The sequence below is a fragment of the Coregonus lavaretus genome (genome assembly GCF_964263955.1).
Source record: "Coregonus lavaretus genome assembly, chromosome: 10".
NCBI lineage: Eukaryota > Metazoa > Chordata > Actinopteri > Salmoniformes > Salmonidae > Coregonus > Coregonus lavaretus.
In genome coordinates, this window is record NC_139997.1 from 22,831,431 (window position 1) to 22,852,024 (window position 20,594).

At 43.4% G+C, this 20,594-nt stretch overlaps 1 protein-coding gene across 1 annotated transcript in view; it reads left to right on the forward strand.

Annotated features, from left to right (window-relative positions):
* Window positions 1-12,885: 12,885 nt before the first annotated feature.
* Window positions 12,886-20,594, forward strand: part of LOC311136268 (rho GTPase-activating protein 32-like) — a gene marked incomplete at its 5' end in the record, with an annotated part of 157,636 nt that continues 149,927 nt past the window's right edge. The window contains one exon of the mRNA XM_084170399.1: window positions 12,886-12,980. Coding sequence (XP_084026525.1) covers window positions 12,886-12,980 — 95 coding nt within the window. The remainder of the gene's footprint in view (window positions 12,981-20,594) is intronic.

The window sequence follows — 20,594 nt, forward strand, 5'->3', positions numbered from 1 at the left end:
GGATCTGAATACTTATGTAAATAAGGCATTTCTGTTTTAAAAATTTTAATAAATGTGTAAAAAAATTAATAATAACCTGTTTCCGCTTGGTCATTATGGGGTATTGTGTGTAGATTAATGACGAAAGATATGAATTAAATCCATTTTAGAAAAAGGCTGTAATGTATCAAAAAGTGGAAAAAGTCAAGGGGTCTGAATACTTTCTGAATGCACTGGGCTGTATATTGTAAAATGTCACATTTATATGTCAACTTAGGCACTGCAGCCCAAGGCTTTGACCTACACTCTTCTCCTTTGCAGGGTATTATCACTTTAAGAAGTACAGTGTGCATTGAAAAGTAGTTGTTTGGTGAAAAGGTTTCAGGATGTAACCTATTTTAGTTTTTGCGCCGTTGTCTGCTTAGTGCTGCAGTCATGATTCGCCTCATAGTTGATTTATTGCAGGAAATCCAACACTTTAAAGGATTGTATTTTTGGCGTGCATTAGTCCACAGCCAACTCCTTTTGCATGCACACTCTACTACTTAACTTTATAATACCCTGCAAAGGAGAAGTGTGTAGGTCAATCCCTTGGGCTGCAGTGCCTAAGTTGACTTTGCCCAAAGTGGTATGGCGATTTGGACCAGTAATTAGTAGATTATTTTTGAACATACACTACATGACCAAAAGTATGTGGACACATACTCGTCGAACATCTCATTCCAAAATCATGGGCATTAATATAGAGTTTGTCCCCCCCTTTGCTGCTATAACAGCCTCCACTCTTCTGGGATGGCTTTCCACTAGACCCATGGGGCGGCGCACAATTGGCCCAGCGTCGTCCAGGGTAGGGGAGGGAATGGCCGGCAGGGATGTAGCTCAGTTGGTAGAGCATGTTATTTGCAATGCCAGGGTTGTGGGTTCGATTCCCACGGGGGGCCAGTATGAAAAATAAAATAAAAATTATGCACTCACTAACTGTAAGTCGCTCTGGATAAGAGCGTCTGCTAAATGACTCAAATGTAAATGTAAATGTTGGAACATTGCTGCGGGGACTTGCTTCCATTCAGCCACAAGAGCATTAGTGAGGTCGGGCACTGATGTTCGGGCGATTAGGCCTGGCTCGCAGTCGGAGTTCCAATTCATCCCATAGGTGTTCGATGGGGTTGAGGTCAGGGCTCTGTGCAGGCCATTTAAGTTCTTCCACACCGATCTCAACAAACCATTTCTGTATGGACTTTGCTTTGTTCACGGGGGCATTGTCATGCTGAAACAGGAAAGGGCCTTCCCCAAACTGTTGCTACAAAGTTGGAAGCACAGAATCGTCTAGAATGTCATTATATGCTGTAGCGTTAAAATGTCACTTCACTGCAACTAAGGGGCCTAGTCCGAACCATGAAAAACAGTCCCAGACAATTATTCCTCCTGCACCAAACTTTACAGTTGCCACTATGTGTTCGGGCAGTTAGCGTTCTCCTGGCATCTGCCAAACCCAGATTTGACTGTCAGATGGTGAAGCGTGATCCATCACTCCAGAGAACGCGTTTCCACTGCTCCAGAGTCCAATGGCGTCGAGCTTTACACCACTCCAGCCGACGCTTGGCATTGCACATGGTGATCTTAGGCTTGTGTGCGGCTGCTCGGCCATGGAAACCCATTTCATTAAACTCCCGACGAACAGTTCTTGTGCTGATGTTGCTTCCAGAGGCAGTTTGGAACTCTGTAGTGAGTGCTGCAACCGAGGACAGACAATTTTTACTCGCTACGCGCTTCAGCACTTGGTGGTCCCGTTCTGTGAGCTTGTGTGGCCTACCACTTCGCGGCTGCGCCGTTGTTGCTCCTAGATGTTTCCACTTCACAATCATAGCACTAATAGTTGACCAGCGCAGAAATTTGACGAACTGACTTGTTGGAAAGGTGTAATCCTATGACGGTGCCACGTTGAAAGTCGCTGAGCTGTTCATTAAGGCCATTCTACTGCCAATGTTTGTCTATGGAAAGTGCATGGCTGTGTGTATATACCTGTCAGCAACGGGTCTGACGAATCCACTAATTTGAAGGGGTGTCCACATACTTTTGTATATGTAGTCCAATGACTGCTTCACAGCCCCAGTTCGACTTTGTTTCAATATTCATTTTCTGTAGGCTAATTTAGCCTTCTTTGTTTTCCGACTTTTCAAGCCTCTTGCCTCTGCACCAATGATGTCGCCCTGCTCAGCGAATTGGAAAATGCTAAATTGTACCACTGAGGCATACCATTTCTCTCTTTCTCCTTCTCTAACCTAGCATTTTATGTTAGGCAACATCTCTGCAAAACTAAGGCAATCAGTCTGACAGGGCGAGCCATGCACCTGTGAGGAGAGAGCCACAAGCTGAAATAGCTGCATCCACTAATTTGAAGGGGTGTCCACATACTTTTGTGTATACAGTGCATTCAGAAAGTATTCAGACCTCTTCACTTTTTTCCCCCTCATCAATATACAGTGGGGAAAAAATGTATTTAGTCAGCCACCAATTGTGCAAGTTCTCCCACTTAAAAAGATGAGAGAGGCCTGTAATTTTCATCATAGGTACACGTCAACTATGACAGACAAAATGAGAAAAAATAATCCAGAAAATCACATTGTAGGATTTTTAATGAATTTATTTGCAAATTATGGTGGAAAATAAGTATTTGGTCAATAACAAAAGTTTCTCAATACTTTGTTATATACCCTTTGTTGGCAATGACACAGGTCATACGTTTTCTGTAAGTCTTCACAAGGTTTTCACACACTGTTGCTGGCCCAATTTTGGCCCATTCCTCCATGCAGATCTCCTCTAGAGCAGTTATGTTTTGGGGCTGTCGCTGGGCAACACGGACTTTCAACTCCCTCCAAAGATTTTCTATGGGGTTGAGATCTGGAGACTGGCTAGGCCACTCCAGGACCTTGAAATGCTTCTTACGAAGCCACTCCTTCGTTGCCCGGGCGGTGTGTTTGGGATCATTGTCATGCTGAAAGACCCAGCCACGTTTCATCTTCAAATCAAATCAAATCAAATTTTATTGGTCACATGCGCCGAATACAACAGGTGCAGACATTACAGTGAAATGCTTACTTACAGCCCTTAACCAACAGTGCATTTATTTTAAACAAAAAAAGTAAGAATAAAACAACAACAAAAAAAGTGTTGAGAGAAAAAGAGCAGAAGTAAAATAAAGTGACAGTAGGGAGGCTATATATACAGTAAAATAAAGTGACAGTAGGGAGGCTATATATACAGGGGGGTACCGTTGCAGAGTCAATGTGCGGGGGCACCGGCTAGTTGAGGTAGTTGAGGTAATATGTACATGTGGGTAGAGTTAAAGTGACTATGCATAAATACTTAACAGAGTAGCAGCAGCGTAAAAAGGATGGGGTGGGGGGGCAGTGCAAATAGTCCGGGTAGCCATGATTAGCTGTTCAGGAGTCTTATGGCTTGGGGGTAGAAGCTGTTGAGAAGTCTTTTGGACCTAGACTTGGCACTCCGGTACCGCTTGCCGTGCGGTAGCAGAGAGAACAGTCTATGACTAGGGTGGCTGGAGTCTTTGACAATTTTGAGGGCCTTCCTCTGACACCGCCTGGTATAGAGGTCCTGAATGGCAGGGAGCTTTGCCCCAGTGATGTACTGGGCCGTACGCACTACCCTCTGTAGTGCCTTGCGGTCGGAGGCCAAGCAGTTGCCATACCAGGCGGTGATGCAACCAGTCAGGATGCTCTCGATGGTGCAGCTGTAGAATTTTTTGAGGATCTGAGGACCCATGCCAAATCTTTTTAGTCTCCTGAGGGGGAATAGGCTTTGTCGTGCCCTCTTCACGACTGTCTTGGTGTGTTTGGACCATGATAGTTCGTTGGTGATGTGGACACCAAGGAACTTGAAGCTCTCAACCTGTTCCACTACAGCCCCGTCGATGAGAATGGGGGCGTGCTCAGTCCTCTTTTTTTTCCTGTAGTCCACAATCATCTCCTTTGTCTTGGTCACGTCTTCAATGCCCTTGCTGATGGAAGGAGGTTTTCACTTAAAAATTCACGATACTTGGCCCCATTCATTCTTTCCTTTACACGGATCAGTCGTCCTGGTCCCTTTGCAGAAAAACAGCCCCAAAGCATGATGTTTCCACCCCCATGCTTCACAGTAGGTATGGTGTTCTTTGGATGAAACTCAGCATTCTTTGTCCTCCAAACACGACGAGTTGAGTTTTTACCAAAAAGTTCTATTTTGGTTTCATCTGACCATATGACATTCTCCCAATCCTCTTCTGGATCATCCAAATGCACTCTAGCACACTTCAGACGGGCCTGGACATGTACTGGCTTAAGCAGGGGGACACGTCTGGCGCAGCAGGATTTGAGTCCCTGGCGGCGTAGTGTGTTACTGATGGTAGGCTTTGTTACTTTGGTCCCAGCTCTCTGCAGGTCATTCACTAGGTCCCCCCGTGTGGTTCTGGGATTTTTGCTCACCGTTCTTGTGATCATTTTGACCCCACGGGGTGAGATCTTGCGTGGAGCCTCAGATCGAGGGAGATTATCAGTGGTCTTGTATGTCTTCCATTTCCTAATAATTGCTCCCACAGTTGATTTCTTCAAACCAAGCTGCTTACCTATTGCAGATTCAGTCTTCCCAGCCTGTTGCAGGTCTACAATTTTGTTTCTGGTGTCCTTTGACAGCTCTTTGCTCTTGGCCATAGTGGAGTTTGGAGTGTGACTGTTTGAGGTTGTGGACAGGTGTCTTTTATACTGATAACAAGTTCAAACAGGTGCCATTAATACAGGTAACGAGTGGAGGACAGAGGAGCCTCTTAAAGAAGAAGTTACAGGTCTGTGAGAGCCAGAAATCTTGCTTGTTTGTAGGTGACCAAATACTTATTTTCCACCATAATTTGCAAATAAATTCATAAAAAATCCTACAATGTGATTTTCTGGATTTTTTTTTCTCATTTTGTCTGTCATAGTTGACGTGTACCTATGATGAAAATTACAGGCCTCTCTCATCTTTTTCAGTGGGAGAACTTGCACAATTGGTGGCTGACTAAATACTTTTTTTCCCCACTGTATGCACAATACCCCATAATGACAAAGCAGAAATTGTTTTTTAGACATTTTTGCAAATGTATTAATAAAAAACTGAAATATTTTGTTACGTAAGTATTCAAACCCTTTATTCAGTACTTTATTGAAGCACCTTTGGCAGTGATTACAGCCTTGAATCTTCTTTGGTATGATGCTACAAGCTTGGCACACCTGTATTTGGGGAGTTTCTCCCATTCTTTACATTTACATTTTAGTCATTTAGCAGACGCTCTTATCCAGAACGACTTACAGTTAGTGAGTGCATACATTTTCATACATTCTTCTCTGCAGATCCTCTCAAGCTCTGTCAGGTTGGAAGGGAAGCGTCGTTGCACAGCTATTTTCAAGTCTCTCCAGAGATGTTCGATCGGGTTCAAGTCCGGGCTCTGGCTGGGCCACTCAAGGACATTCAGAGACTTGTCCCGAAGCCACTCCTGCGTTGTCTTGGCTGTGTGCTTTGGGTAGTTGTCCTGTTGGAAGGTGAACCTTTGCCCCAGTCTGAGATACTGAGCACTCTAGAGCAGGTTTTCATCAAGGATCTCTCTGTACTTTGATCTGTTCATCTTTCCCTCGACCCTGACTAGTCTCCCAGTCCCTGCCGCTAAAAAACATCCCCACAGCATGATGCTGCCACCACCATGCTTCACCATAGGGATGGTACCAGGTTTTCACTGTTCTTTCTCTCTCTAGCATTAAAGGAGAACTCCACCCAAAAACGACCTGTTGGTATTTGTAACGTTAGTCCATCGTTGCTTGTCAGCATTGTCTCTCTGGCTTTCACTGTTCGCTCGCTCTCTCTCTCTCTCTCTGTGTGTGTATCTCTCACACTTTACTTTGCCCCCAGGCAATGAATGGTGCCTGCGCTCACTTCTCTTTTTCATTTCACTGTGCCCTACCCTCTGTCCTTCCTGCTGGCTTTCACTGTTCTTTCTCTCTCTTTGCCATGCAGTTCACACCGTCTCTATGGGCTTCTGTAATTGCCTATTTGCACAGTTGAAGTTTTTTGATCAGCTTAATTAATTGATAAAAATTACAGACCTCTACATGCTTTGTAAGTAGGAAAACCTGCAAAATCGGCAGTGTATCAAATACTTGTTCTCCCCACTGTATGTATATATATATATATGTGTGTATGTATGTATATATGCATGTGTGTGTGTGTGTGTGTGTGTATATTTGCGAGAATGAAAACATATGGGGGATTGGAAGTGATGCAGACAATTTTATTGATGGAAGTTAAAATCTATCTGAAATATTAAAGCTGATCTACCCCCTTAAAAAAAAAAAAAAAAAGAGTAATGTATATGCCAATTATATGATGGTCCGACCGCATTCTGTCCCCTATCAACACTTTTTAAACTTTTGGTGCCAACGAGAATGACATAAGAAAGAAGTCAAGACGACTAGCTTGATTCAGTCTCCGCCATGTATATCTCACTAGATCAGGATATTTAAGCCTCCATATATCTACTAGTTCTAATGTATCCATGACATTCACGATTTCCTTAAGAGCTTATTTAATCAACACTGTTAAGTACAACCATATTACGGTTGTAATATCGTAGAGAAAATTGTCATAATTAATTGTATGCGATTCATAATGACATAGGCTTCTTATATTTACCCAAATGTCTCCTGGTGATGACACCAGGAGACATTCAGAAATTCTGAGGATATTCATTCTGAAGGCGTCCGCATGCTTCCCATCCGAAACAGTTCGGAGCAGTTTGTCCATATATTAGGACGACTTTTTCACGTTTTGGTCTTCGGCAAGGGATTTTTAGACTGTTCGTGCACAAATAATTTTCTCGCCAAAGTCTACACCCCTTCGTTGGTGATTGGTCAACAGTAGGGATTCTTCAATGACGTTTCATTCAACGAGAGACGACTCGTATTCATGCAAATTTTTTCACTAGAGAAATACTGCACCAAACATCTTACTTTTATGTAAAATTGTACGACTAACATCTCCTTGGCAAAAAAGTTTAAATTAATAAACATTTCTTGAGTTATCTTAAATTCATTTTGACTATTTTGACGAGGTGTACGGCGTCTCAAGATGGACAAACAGTACTATTAATGCTTTTTTCTCATTTTTCAAGCAAAGTTATTTTAAGGGAATATGCGAGAACACTCGTTCGGCCAGCCGAACCGAAGCATGGGGATGCCTTTAGTCTTTCACTTATCAGGAAGAGGCTTGGTAGGCCGCTAATGCCGATTATTGTTGCGGTTAGCACGGATGAACGAGGAGATGCGTGAGGTGGAGGGTCCATTCGGCCCCGGCAGCTCCCCCACTGAACAGCAGTACAGGAAATGTATTCAGGAGTTTATCTGCCTCACCATAGACTACTGCTAGGGGGCGACACTGAGGCAGACCAAACATAGTTGCATCCCGGGTGGCGCCCTGTTCCCTGGGTAGTGCACTGCTTTTCACCAGGGCCCATAGGGCTCTGTCCAAAGTAGTACACTACGTAGGGAATTGTGGGCCCTGGTCAGGTGTGGTGCACTGCTTGGGGAGTAGGGTGCCATCTGGAATACAGCTTAGCCACTACCAACAGGGCATATCATATAGGGCAGAGTAGTAGGATGAAGTTGCCCTTAGAAAAACTGGTCTGGAGTCAGTTTTGCGTTGTTACCGTAAGTGGTTAGGGTTATGATTTGTAGAGGGTAAATCTGATTCTAGATCTGTGTCTAAGAGCAACTTCTACTGGGAGTGTGTGTATAGGGCATTTCTGTGGAGAGAAGATGAGCGAGATAAGAGAAACTAGGCTCTACTGACTGTAGTGCAGATGAACAGCATTTTGACTTATCTTTCCAACAACGTTCTTCTCTTCTTGCTAATCTGGTGTCCACATCCAGATATTTTAACCACATAGCTAACTGCTTTCCACACCATCCGCTGTTGTCCATCCATACTATAAACTGAGTGAAACACAGTGTATCTGTCTGTTCCTAATACTCTGCATGTGCTTCTCACTGTCAGGCCCATTACTCTCTATACTGCTCAACGTTCCTGCCTCTGGTACACTATTAGAAAAAAGGATGCTAGTCCCGTGTAGCTCAGTTGGTAGAGCATGGCGCTTGCAACGCCAGGGTTGTGGGTTCGTTTTCCCACGGGGGACCAGTATGAAAAAATTTATGCACTCACTAACTGTAAGTCGCTCTGGATAAGAGCGTCTGCTAAATTACTAAAATGTAAATGTAGAAGAAGGACCAACACTGAAAGATCCCCTTGTGTTGAAATATTCAAAAGTTTGAGTAGCCTACTTTGAGTATCTTCAGAAACTGCAACTTTTGTCTCTTCCTCATGCCATTTTAGCTTTGCATCCCACCTTTAACATTCATTCCACTGAATGATATTCTGATTAGCGCATCCAGCACATTTCCCTACATACTGTTTATAAGATCGCAATAACAATCGAAAGCTCTCTGAAAATGATGAGAGGCAGTGAGTAGACCTGAAAATGTTGAAGAGGTTGTATGGATCAGTTTTGAGTCACTCAATTAGCCAAATTGGAGCGTGATTTCAATCTCATTAAATGACAAATGGCGGCTATCATAATGCTAATGTCAGGTCTGACTAATTGCCGGCTGACTAGAGGATAGAGAGCTACATTAGAGGAGAGTGTCGGCGAGGGATAATCAGACACCGCTTAAACGCCAGGGACGTCTACTAAGATGACATCTCAGAGAAAGTCGTTCTTACTTAAGACAGTGACTGGTGGTCTTTACGAACCAGAAGTTTCTGCGCTTTAAAACACTTATTTCCCTATGGGTATTGGCCTACTGTATTAATAGGGACGTCATCTAAAGATGATATAATCTGAGGCAAAGTTGGTTCTTACTTCCAACAGTGGTCATCATGACACAAACCAGTAGTTTCTCCCTTTTTTATAAAACACTTATTTGTCAATCCCTATGGATATACTTTATTACTTTCTTTCATCCAAAGGGATCGTCCAAGTGAACTAAATCTCTTTTGAGTATTGATTTTCCTATATAATGTAGTAATGCCATGTAATTTGATGTCAACGCATATCAAATGAGGTATTTTGTTTTACTACAATGTAAAAACAATTTAAACTGAGCCATGTTGGTTTAAAAAGCTGACTCTTCTGAATGAAAATGGATAACTTCGCGTGGCATGCCTGGCCACTGCATATTTAATGGTCCATAATGCAATGTGCTCCCAAAGTCATCTGCAGAGATGTGAATTTCTTCAATCGTCCCATTCTTTGATGAACACCCCTCCTCACCCCCTGTACTTCCAGTGTGTTAATCCAGACATCCAGTGTGTATTGGAATTCTGTCCCTGGTGTGGCATGGAGTGACGTCGGAGGAGCAGATGCACTGTCCTCTGGCAAGGTCGGCCATTTTATGGGGATTCTGCTGCATCAGGTATTCGTGTGATGCCCGGTCCAATTGGCCCCTCGCTGCCTGCTTGCCTCTCTGGCAGACACACGCACACACATACACTGCTCAAAAAAATAAAGGGAACACTTAAACAACACAATGTAACTCCAAGTCAATCACACTTCTGTGAAATCAAACTGTCCACTTAGGAAGCAACACTGATTGACAATACATTTCACATGCTGTTGTGCAAATAGAATAGACAACAGGTGGAAATTATAGGCAGTTAGCAAGACACCCCCAATAAAGGACTGGTTTTGCAGGTGGTGACCACAGACCACTTCTCAGTTCCTATGCTTCCTGGCTGATGTTTTGGTCACTTTTGAATGCTGGCGGTGCTTTCACTCTAGTGGTAGCATGAGACAGAGTCTACAACCCACACAAGTGGCTCAGTTAGTGCAGCTCATCCAGGATGGCACATCAATGCGAGCTGTGGCAAGAAGGTTTGCTGTGTCTGTCAGCGTAGTGTCCAGAGCATGGAGGCGCTACCAGGAGACAGGCCAGTACATCAGGAGACGTGGAGGAGGCCGTAGGAGGGCAACAACCCAGCAGCAGGACTGCTACCTCCGCCTTTGTGCAAGGAGGAGCAGGAGAAGCACTGCCAGAGCCCTGCAAAATGACCTCCAGCAGGCCACAAATGTGCATGTGTCTGCTCAAACGGTCAGAAACAGACTCCATGAGGGTGGTATGAGGGCCCGACGTCCACAGGTGGGGGTTGTGCTTACAGCCCAACACCGTGCAGGACGTTTGGCATTTGCCAGAGAACACCAATATTCGCCACTGGCACCCTGTGCTCTTCACAGATGAAAGCAGGTTCACACTGAGCACATGTGACAGACGTGACAGAGTCTGGAGACGTCGTGGAGAACGTTCTGCTGCCTGCAACATCCTCCAGCATGACCGGTTTGGCGGTGGGTCAGTCATGGTGTGGGGTGGCATTTCTTTGGGGGGCCGCACAGCCCTCCATGTGCTCGCCAGAGGTAGCCTGACTGCCATTAGGTACCGAGATGAGATCCTCAGACCCCTTGTGAGACCATATGCTGGTGCGGTTGGCCCTGGGTTCCTCCTAATGCAAGACAATGCTAGACCTCATGTGGCTGGAGTGTGTCAGCAGTTCCTGCAAGAGGAAGGCATTGATGCTATGGACTGGCCCGCCCGTTCCCCAGACCTGAATCCAATTGAGCACATCTGGGACATCATGTCTCGCTCCATCCACCAACGCCACGTTGCACCACAGACTGTCCAGGAGTTGGCGGATGCTTTAGTCCAGGTCTGGGAGGAGATCCCTCAGAAGACCATCCGCCACCTCATCAGGAGCATGCCCAGGCGTTGTAGGGAGGTCATACAGGCACGTGGAGGCCACACACACACTACTGAGCCTCATTTTGACTTGTTTTAAGGACATTACATCAAAGTTGGATCAGCCTGTAGTGTGGTTTTCCACTTTAATTTTGAGGGTGACTCCAAATCCAGACCTCCATGGGTTGATCAATTTGATTTCCATTGATAATTTTTGTGTGATTTTGTTGTCAGCACATTCAACTATGTAAAGAAAAAAGTATTTAATAAGATTATTTCATTCATTCAGATCTAGGATGTGTTATTTTAGTGTTCCCTTTATTTTTTTGAGCAGTGTACATTCTTACACATACACACACACACGGACCCATACACACAATCCTTTTGACATAAATTATGTGACACATGCATTTTCTCTCTGTCACACACACTCATACATTCTGTATGTTTCTGTCTCGCTCTCTGTCTCTCTCTCACTCACTCACTCACTCTCTCACAAAGAAGTAGAAGTTTGAGTCAACACATGACCTCCCATAGCACCACAGGGATGCATATGTCCAATGATTTAAGAAGGGAAGTTAATAGTAGGTTGAATGTGAGTGCTGACATGAGTGGTATTCTTATGACACCAGGTCCTGCTCATGTCCCACTCAGTTCAGATTAATACCTCTCCCATGAGGTTACTCATACAAGGATACAGCATCACTCACTGAGATGACAGCATGCCCCAGTATAGAAAGGAACTGTCTGAGTACTTTAATACAAATCCTGGTGTGCGTGAATTCAGAAAGTGAACCTGTTCCCTACATGAAACTACACGAGTCTCATTGCACTATAAGTGTTTGTATGTTTGTAGAGTAGGTTCTCTGAAGTACTTGAGAGCTCCAACCGTGCAACAGCCCCCACAGCGTCTTTAATTCTGTCAGAGATGGTGATAACGTCTCACCACCACTCTCTCTACCACACTCTCTCTTTTCCTCTCTCTCTCTCACTAATTCACTCACTCACTCACTGACTCACTCACACACACACACACCAGAGCATCAGGGGAGAGTGTGTGGCCATCCATCCCCTCGCATTCAGAGCAAGCCGCATCTGCCGTGGCGCGTGGAAGTTTTATCCTCCTTCCATTATTTTCCTTTTCTTTTGTTTCCTCCTTCCATTCTGTCTTTGATGTTGCTTCTCTCTGTGTCCGCCTCCCCGTATACAGTGCAGTGACAGTCAGAGAGGACTTCTGTTGTGTGTGGGCTTTTCTTTTCTCTCTTCTGAGTTCATGACGCGTGATCTTGTTCTCGTCTTCTCATTTGTTCCTCACCTCCCCTCGTCTCTCTGTGATTTAATCCTGTCCACTACAACACCATGACAAAATCAGACACTATTGGCATTCCTTGTGTTGATGTACTTTAAATGTAAAATTGGCCTAGTGATGAAGAACACTACTTTTGTTGATACTGTAAAATGCACAGCGGTGACAATGAACATTTGTCCATGGTTGTCACTATCTCATTGAATAGCATTGGTGGATTTCCCTGACTTCAATCCATTGTAAATATGACAACAAACTAATGCAATAAGGTTAATTGAAAGGCATCTAGCAAGAAACGGCCTGTATTGTATTTTGTTGGCATCAACTGATAAGTAAGGCACTGATATCACTGATATATAGCAAATAACGTGTAGGAAATCTACGGTTTCTGATTAATAAAGGTTTCAGGTTTTTTCTGTACGTTAGGATTGTTTCACCCAATAGGCTACATGGGGTTTTTCTCATAGAAATAAAATGTGGTGCTGTGGTTTTTCTATCTCCATAGCCATCTATAGGTACTTGTTGGCGTTGCTTATCTAGCATAGCGGGGGTTAAATGCATTTCATCTGCAGCTTGCTGAATGTGATCCCCAGGCTACAAACACACAAATAACAGATTATCTTTCTCTCTTCTCTTTTCCCCTTGTCAATCTTCCCTCTCCACACATCTCTTTTTTTCACTGTCATGCTCTCGCTTTCTCTCGCTTTCTCGCTCCCTTCCCTCTCTCTTCACCTACCTCTCCACATTCTCCTTCCTCCCTCCCTCTCTGACAGGCTACTCCTGCAGTGAGTCAGTATCATGGAGGCAGGCAGCGGGGCTGCTGCAGCAGTGGGGAGTGCAGCTCTAGGACTGCTCGGAGCCACGGCAGCAGCCAGCCATGACATCTCCGACAGGTAAGACCTAGCAGCACAACACACACTCACCTCTACTCCTCTACTCTGTCCCATAGCTGCCCTGGCCGGAGGGGGCATTTCAAACTCCAACCTAGTTTTAAAGCAGGTGGAGCTGTTTATTTGTGTGTACTGTAAGAGTAAAGGCATGTTTTTGTGTGTCTGTCTCTCTCTGTGTGTGTCTCTCTGTGTGTACAGTTAGTTACAGCATGGAAATAGTGGTGTTATAGCTGCTGTGAGATGTGTGGTGTTTGTGTGTGTGTTTATTACAATGTTGGACACGTGTGTAGGGCTGTGTAATTTATAATATGCCATTTAGCAGACGCTTTTATCCAAAGCGACTTACAGTCATGCGTGCATACATTTTTACGTATGGGTGGTCCCGGGGATCGAACCCACTACCCTGGCGTTACAAGCGCCATGCTCTACCAATTGAGCTACAGAGGACCACATTGTGTGTATGCCACAATGTGTTTGTGTTGATTTGTTTACATCTAAGCATGGAGGATGTTTACATTGACGTGCCTGAGTGATGTAGGTTAGGGGGGCGTGTTCGCAATCATCGATTTCCTCTCTCCGCCATTAGGCTGACTGGCTCACCAGAGCTACTGATGCTGTATGCAGAGCAGCCATTATAGAACATCACTGCTGGAAACCCTCATTCATATTTCCTTAATGACAGAGCTAGTTAGCTACAGTACTACCACCTTCTCTGTTCTGCTGGCTAATATCAGCTTTCAGCTACGTCATCCATCAGCTTCAGCTGGACCCACACCCACTCACAGGCATAGGATAGCATAAGCTACGCATTCCAACCCACTCACAGTAGCATACGCATATAGGGTAGTGTAGGAAGGCAGGCAGGCACGCAAACAGGTGTGCACACAATTTGAGAGCTTATTGTAGGTCCACACACACAGCTGCACACACTCATTAATCTTCTTTTAAGCAAGCTGTTTTTGGAGGGCTTGTTTTCTCTATCGGAGCATAGCCACGCTGCTAGCTGGATGGTAAAGCACAACCACAGCTCTCTACAGAGAAGAGAAGCACCATTGAGATGCCCACCCGGTGTCTCTCCCACCACCCACTCCTCTGCCTGCCTTTCACAAAGACACACGATGCTCCCCAGCCAACCAACCACTGCCTGGCTGCATGCTTTACTGTGTGACGCTCCTCCTCTCTCTCCTCCTTCCCTTACAGATACTCAGCTTGCTCCCTGGAATTCAGACCAGCCCTTTTGACCTTTCCTCCCTGCCACACTGGCCTGTTTGTGATTGTTAGAGGGTATGTTTTCATGTGCAAGCTTTTAGTTGTGTAGGAGTTGGTGTGTGTGTGTTCATGTCTATGACTGCATGGGCATGTCTGATTGTTTGTGTGTCTGAATGCAGTTGTGCGTGTCTGGCTTTGTGTGAGTGTGTGTGTGAGATTGTGTGTTCATGTGGTAGCATGGCTCTGTTCATTTGATAGTGAGGGGGGTCTACAGGAATTGTCCCCTTTCTGAGGATTACAGCAGCCCATTCAACCCCACTGCACTTTCTCCCGGTGTTGAACTGAGTCCCAATCATGTATGTGTGCGTAAGGGTTGCCATGGCAGCAGTAGTTTAGCATACATTAGATATTAGCCCAACATTACAACATAGATGGAGAGGAAGGCAGAGCAGGTTTGTGTTCTCATTCAGTGAGAGAGACTGATAGTAAATGTTAACTTTAGGATGGGTCTGCTAGGGCTCTTGTAGATTGATATTCTTCCCTTAGGGAAGAACACAGTAAGGTTTTATAGCCCTCCCAATCCCACTATGCTCTCACACACATACAGTACACACACACATTCTATCTCTTGCTCTCTGCTTAGGACTTGTCCGTCCCTCTCTATCCCACTTATATCTCCACCTATAGGTCTACTTCTTTATCAGCTCTTGCTCTGTATATCTATTTGTTTCTCCTCCTCTCTCTCACCCCCCCCCCCCCCCTTACTCTCTCTGCCTCCCCTTTGTGACCCTCCTAGACCAGAGTATGACACTATTTTGGGACTTGTCACCCCTTCCTGTCCTCTCCATCCTGCCCGCCACGTGCATCGCTTACTAATAATGTTCCGTCCCTCTCCTTTCTCTTTCTCTCCACTGTGGTTATTTGCTTTCCAAGAGTTTTCTACCCTCCTCAAGGGCATTGAAATAAATTGAGCGGAGGAGAGGAGTCCTGAATACGTATCGCTAGTTGTTTACCTACTACATCTCAACACTATAGGCTAGTGCCTACACATTAGCTAACTTTCAATTTTCTTCAAAATATGCCTTTAAGTTTCAACAATTCAGTCCATTAAAGTGCAATTCCACCACTTTTCAACCTCATTTTCATTATCTCCAGCACATTATTAGTGTCTACATACACTGAGTATACAAAACATTACGAACACCTGCTCTGTCCATGACAGACTGACCAGGTGAATACAGGTGAAAGCTATGAGCCCTTATTGGACGAATTGAGGCTGTTCTGAGGGCAAAAAGGGGGGTGCAACTCAATATTAGGAAGGTGTTCCTAATGTTTGGTATACTCAGTGTATGTGAAAACAGTGCATTACTACGTTTTGTAGAAAAAATATGTTAAATTCTACCCAATGACATCATCAACATTGATTTTCAAACACTATGAGATTCGAGATGACGTGGGGAGCAAGAAAATACACTCCCTCTGGCTAGAAAATCACAGTTTTTCTTACTTTTAATCCTAACTTGTGGTACCACAGAGGAGCGTTTTTTAGGACCTTACCTTTTTAACCATAGATCATAAAAATGAGCCGTTTCCACATATGTAGACACTAGTATGGTGCTGGAAATTATTAATATGAGGTTGTAAAGTGGCAGAATTGCCCTTTAACGCATAGCCTGTTACATTTTTCGCTTCAAGAGTTTGGGCTGTTTTTCGGTCTCAAGAGCATAGAAGTGGAAGGATGCTGTGTGTGGCTTGTCCCCCCCTCCCACCTTGTGTATTATACTAGAATAGTATAATACACAAGGTGCAATTTAGAAATTGTTATGTCAGACACTGACAGTCAGTCAATTAGCCCATGTCAGCTAACATTTTTTATATTGGTAAGTTAGTCTAGCCAGCTATTAATTTTGTTAGTCACTCTCACTCAGATAGCAAACATTTATCTCCACCCTATGGCAAAATGTGTAGAATTGAAGCAAACTTGGTTTAAAACTGCAACATTTTCTCTCCGCCCCAAAGCAAAATGTGTAGAGTTGCAGTAAATTAACCAGTTTTTTTTTCTTCTCCGCTGTAAAGAGGGGGGCAACCGTGGAGCAATACAGGCAGGGCTGGCTTAGAATCAAAGGGTTGTTGACAACATGTAAACTATATTTCCTCTCCAAATCTTTATTGAAAACATAAAGACATTTGCACAGTAAGCACTTGTCTCTCAAATACGTTGTTGTTGGTTAGCAAGCTAAAAAGGTTTACATATTAGCGTAGACGTGACGAGTCATAAGGTACAACGAGCTGAAATGAGCCACCTACGATTCCCTACATGGCAGCTTCTTGTCAGTGTTGCTAACTATCCGACCATCCAGAATCATAACACACATACACTACCGGTCAAAAGTTTTAGAACACTTTGTCATTCAAAGGTTTTTCTTTATTTTTACTGTTTTCTACATTGTAGAATATTAGTGAAAACATCAAAACTATGAAATAACACATATGGAATCATGTAGTCACCCTTTACCTTGATGACAGCTTTGCACACTCTTGGCATTCTCTCAACCAGTTTCACCTGGAATGCTTTTCCAACAGTCTTGAAGGTGTTCCCACATATGCTGAGCACTTGTTGGCTGCTTTTCCTTCACTCTGTGGTCCGACTCATCCCAAACCATCTCAATTTGGTTGAGGTTGGGGGATTGTGGAGGCCAGGTCATCTGATGCAGCACTCCATCACTCTCCTTCTTGGTAAAATAGCCCTTACACAGCCTGGAGGTGTGTTGGGTCATTGTCCTGTTGAAAAACAAATGATAGTCCCACTAAGCCCAAACCAGATTTAGTCTCGGGTGAAAAGGGTGGATCTGATCTTCATCACCTAGGACTTGACATAGATTAAATAGATTAATCAAGTCTCACATTGTTGTCAATTCTTGCTCGATCTTGCATACTTTCTCAAACAGCTGTAACTGTATATGCATTAATAAATCAGGTCCTTTCTTGAGTTGTGCTCTGGGATGTAACAACCGTTGAGCATCTGATCTTATGGTTGATTGTGGAGGAAAGGGGTTGAGTGTGTTAGAGTATGTGCGTGTGTGTTTATCCCACATCTGTTGCAAGGGGGTAAGGATGTTAGGGAGAATATAGGATGAACCACAATAATTGTTTGCTAAAATAATAATTGCTTGTCAAAAATGTAATGTAATACAATGGCAATCCAGGTTATAGGTTAAAATCCTACGCATGAACTGCCGACATTATTACGCATATTAATTGATAATGATGGAAAATAAGATATGCAAGATATTTGAATAGCTATATATATTGAGGTGAGAGCATTGGAAATGCTTTTGGCGGTTGACCTGCTTCTGTTTTGTGGGTGGCACTGTGTGATGTTTTCGATGGATGGGTCCTGGCCTAGGGATCCGGGGGGGCGGGAGTGGTATGCCGGTCACTGGGATGACGGCCCAACTTGGGATGGGGAGGGGCTTTAGCGGGGGAATTAGTGGAGAACAATTGGAGGGTTACTTAGTAGCAATGCAAATATCATGGTACAGCTATATGGACACTCAGTCACTATGGTATTTTGTATTGGTAAATTTACACACATACAGTGGGGAGAACAAGTATTTGATACACTGCCTTTTTTGCAGGTTTTCCTACTTACAAAGCATGTAGAGGTCTGTAATTTTTATCATAGGTACACTTCAACTGTGAGAGACGGAATCTAAAACAAAAATCCAGAAAATCACATTGTATGATTTTTAAGTAATTCATTTGTATTTTATTGCATGACATAAGTATTTGATACATCAGAAAAGCAGAACTTAATATTTGGTACATAAACCTTTGTTTGCAATTACAGAGATCATACGTTTCCTGTAGGTCTTGACCAGGTTTGCACACACTGCAGCAGGGATTTTGGCCCACTCCTCCATACAGACCTTCTCCAGATCCTTCAGGTTTCAGGGCTGTCGCTGGGCAATACGGACTTTCAGCTCCCTCCCAAAGATGTTCTATTGGGTTCAGGTCTGGAGACTGGCTAGGCCACTCCAGGACCTTGAGATGCTTCTTACGGAGCCACTCCTTAGTTGCCCTGGCTGTGTGTTTCGGGTCGTTGTCATGCTGGAAGACCCAGCCACAACCCATTTTCAATGCTCTTACTGAGGGAAGGAGGTTGTTGGCCAAGATCTTGCGATACATGGCCCCATCCATCCTCCCCTCAATACGGTGCAGTCGTCCTGTCCCCTTTGCAGAAAAGCATCCCCAAAGAATGATGTTTCCACCTCCATGCTTCACGGTTGGGATGGTGTTCTTGTGGGTTGTACTCATCCTTCTTCTTCCTCCAAACACGGCGAGTGGAGTAGACCAAATAGCTCTATTTTTGTCTCATCAGACCACATGACCTTCTCCCATTCCTCCTCTGGATCATCCAGATGGTCATTGGCAAACTTCAGACGGGCCTGGATATGCGCATCTTGAACTTCTTCCATTCTCTAATAATTGTGCCAACAGTTGTTGCCTTCTCACCAAGCTGCTTGCCTATTGTCCTGTAGCCCATCCCAGCCTTGTGCAGGTCTACAATTTTATCCCTTATGTCCTTACACAGCTCTCTGGTCTTGGCCATTGTGGAGAGGTTTGAGTGTGTGGACAGGTGTCTTTTATACAGGTAACGAGTTCAAACAGGTGCAGTTAATACAGGTAATGAGTGGAGAACAGGAGGGCTTCTTAAGGAAAAACTAACAGGTCTGTGAGAGCCGGATTTCTTACTGGTTGGTAGTTGATCAAATACTTATGTCATGCAATAAAATGCAAATTAATTACTTACAAATCATACAATGTGATTTTCTCGATTTTTGTGGTATGTGGTGAAATAAGTATAGCCAGTATAAGTATAACAAAAGAAGAACAATATTTACATGGCTCAAAGAGAAGGAATATAATATCTATTGTTTACAGGAAACTCATTCAACAATTCTAGATGAAGTTGCGTGGAAAAAGGAATGGGGGGGAGAAATATACTTCTCCCATGGGCAAAGAAACTCAAAAGGGGTGATGAATTTCGATCCGAATGTGCAAATTGTCCAAACAGATACGCAAGGTAGATGGATTATTTTAAATATGTTATTGGACCATAAACAGATATGGCTCATTAACCTTTACAGACCAAATAATGATGATCCACACTTCTTTGACAATATATATAATAAATTATCAACCCTGCAAGCAATTCAAGACTCTATTATTATGGCGGGAGATTATAATACCTTTTTAAATAGCTCAATGGACCGTAAAGGAAATCACACTACAAACTATCACCCTCATGCTCTTAAGGAAATCGTGAATGTCATGGATACATTATAACTAGTAGACATATGTATAACTAGTAGACACTTAAATGTCCTGATCTAGTGAGATATACATGGCGGAGACTCAATCAAGCTAGTCGTCTTGACTTCTTTCTTATATCATTCTCGTTGGCACCAAAAGTTTAAAAAGTGTTGATAGGGGACAGAATGCGGTCGGACCATCATATAATTGGCATATACATTACTCTTACTGAAATTCCATGTGGGTGAGGATATTGGAAATTTCATCAAAGCATATTGGATGATAACTTGTTTTTAACAAGAACAGAGGAATTTATAACTGATTTTTACCGACATAACATAGGTACAGCAAATCCCCTTATTGTATGGGACACCTTTAAATGTGCCTTTAGAGGCCATGCAATTCAGTACTCATCTCGAAAACAAAAGCAATTTAGGTCAAAAGAGTCCATACTAACAAAGGAAATAGAAGGTCTAACAGAACAGATAGATAGCAATAAAAAGCTGTAACATAGAGGCTCAGAATAAATTAGAGGAAAAACAAAAAGAAATGGAGAAACTTATTCAAGAAAGATCAAGTGTAATATATTATAAAAAATAAAGCAAACTGGATGGAATATGGGGAAAAATGCACCAAATTCCTTTTAAATCTTCAACATAGGAATGCTACCAAAAAGAATTTATTGAAACTGGTTACAAATGACGGAGTCACCCATGATTCACCAAATTATATTTTGAAGGAGGAAACAAAGTACTTTAAGCATATGTTTTCGTTTCAGTCGCCTCCATTTCCTCTAATTGTAGAGATGTTTTTTCTATTGATAATGTAAAATTAACAGCCATACAGAAAGACTCATGTGAAGGTGAAATTACAGAGGAGGAACTTCTGGATGCAATTAAAGACTTTAAGTCCGGTAAAACTTCAGGGTTGGATGGCATACCAGTCGAGGTATACCAAACATTTTTTGAAATACTCAGAGTACAGGTGTTAGCATGTTTTAACCACTCCTATGTAAACGGTAGATTATCAGACACTCAAGAAGGTGGTCTGATTTCATTATTACTGAAAAAGGATACAAGTGGAAAATATAAA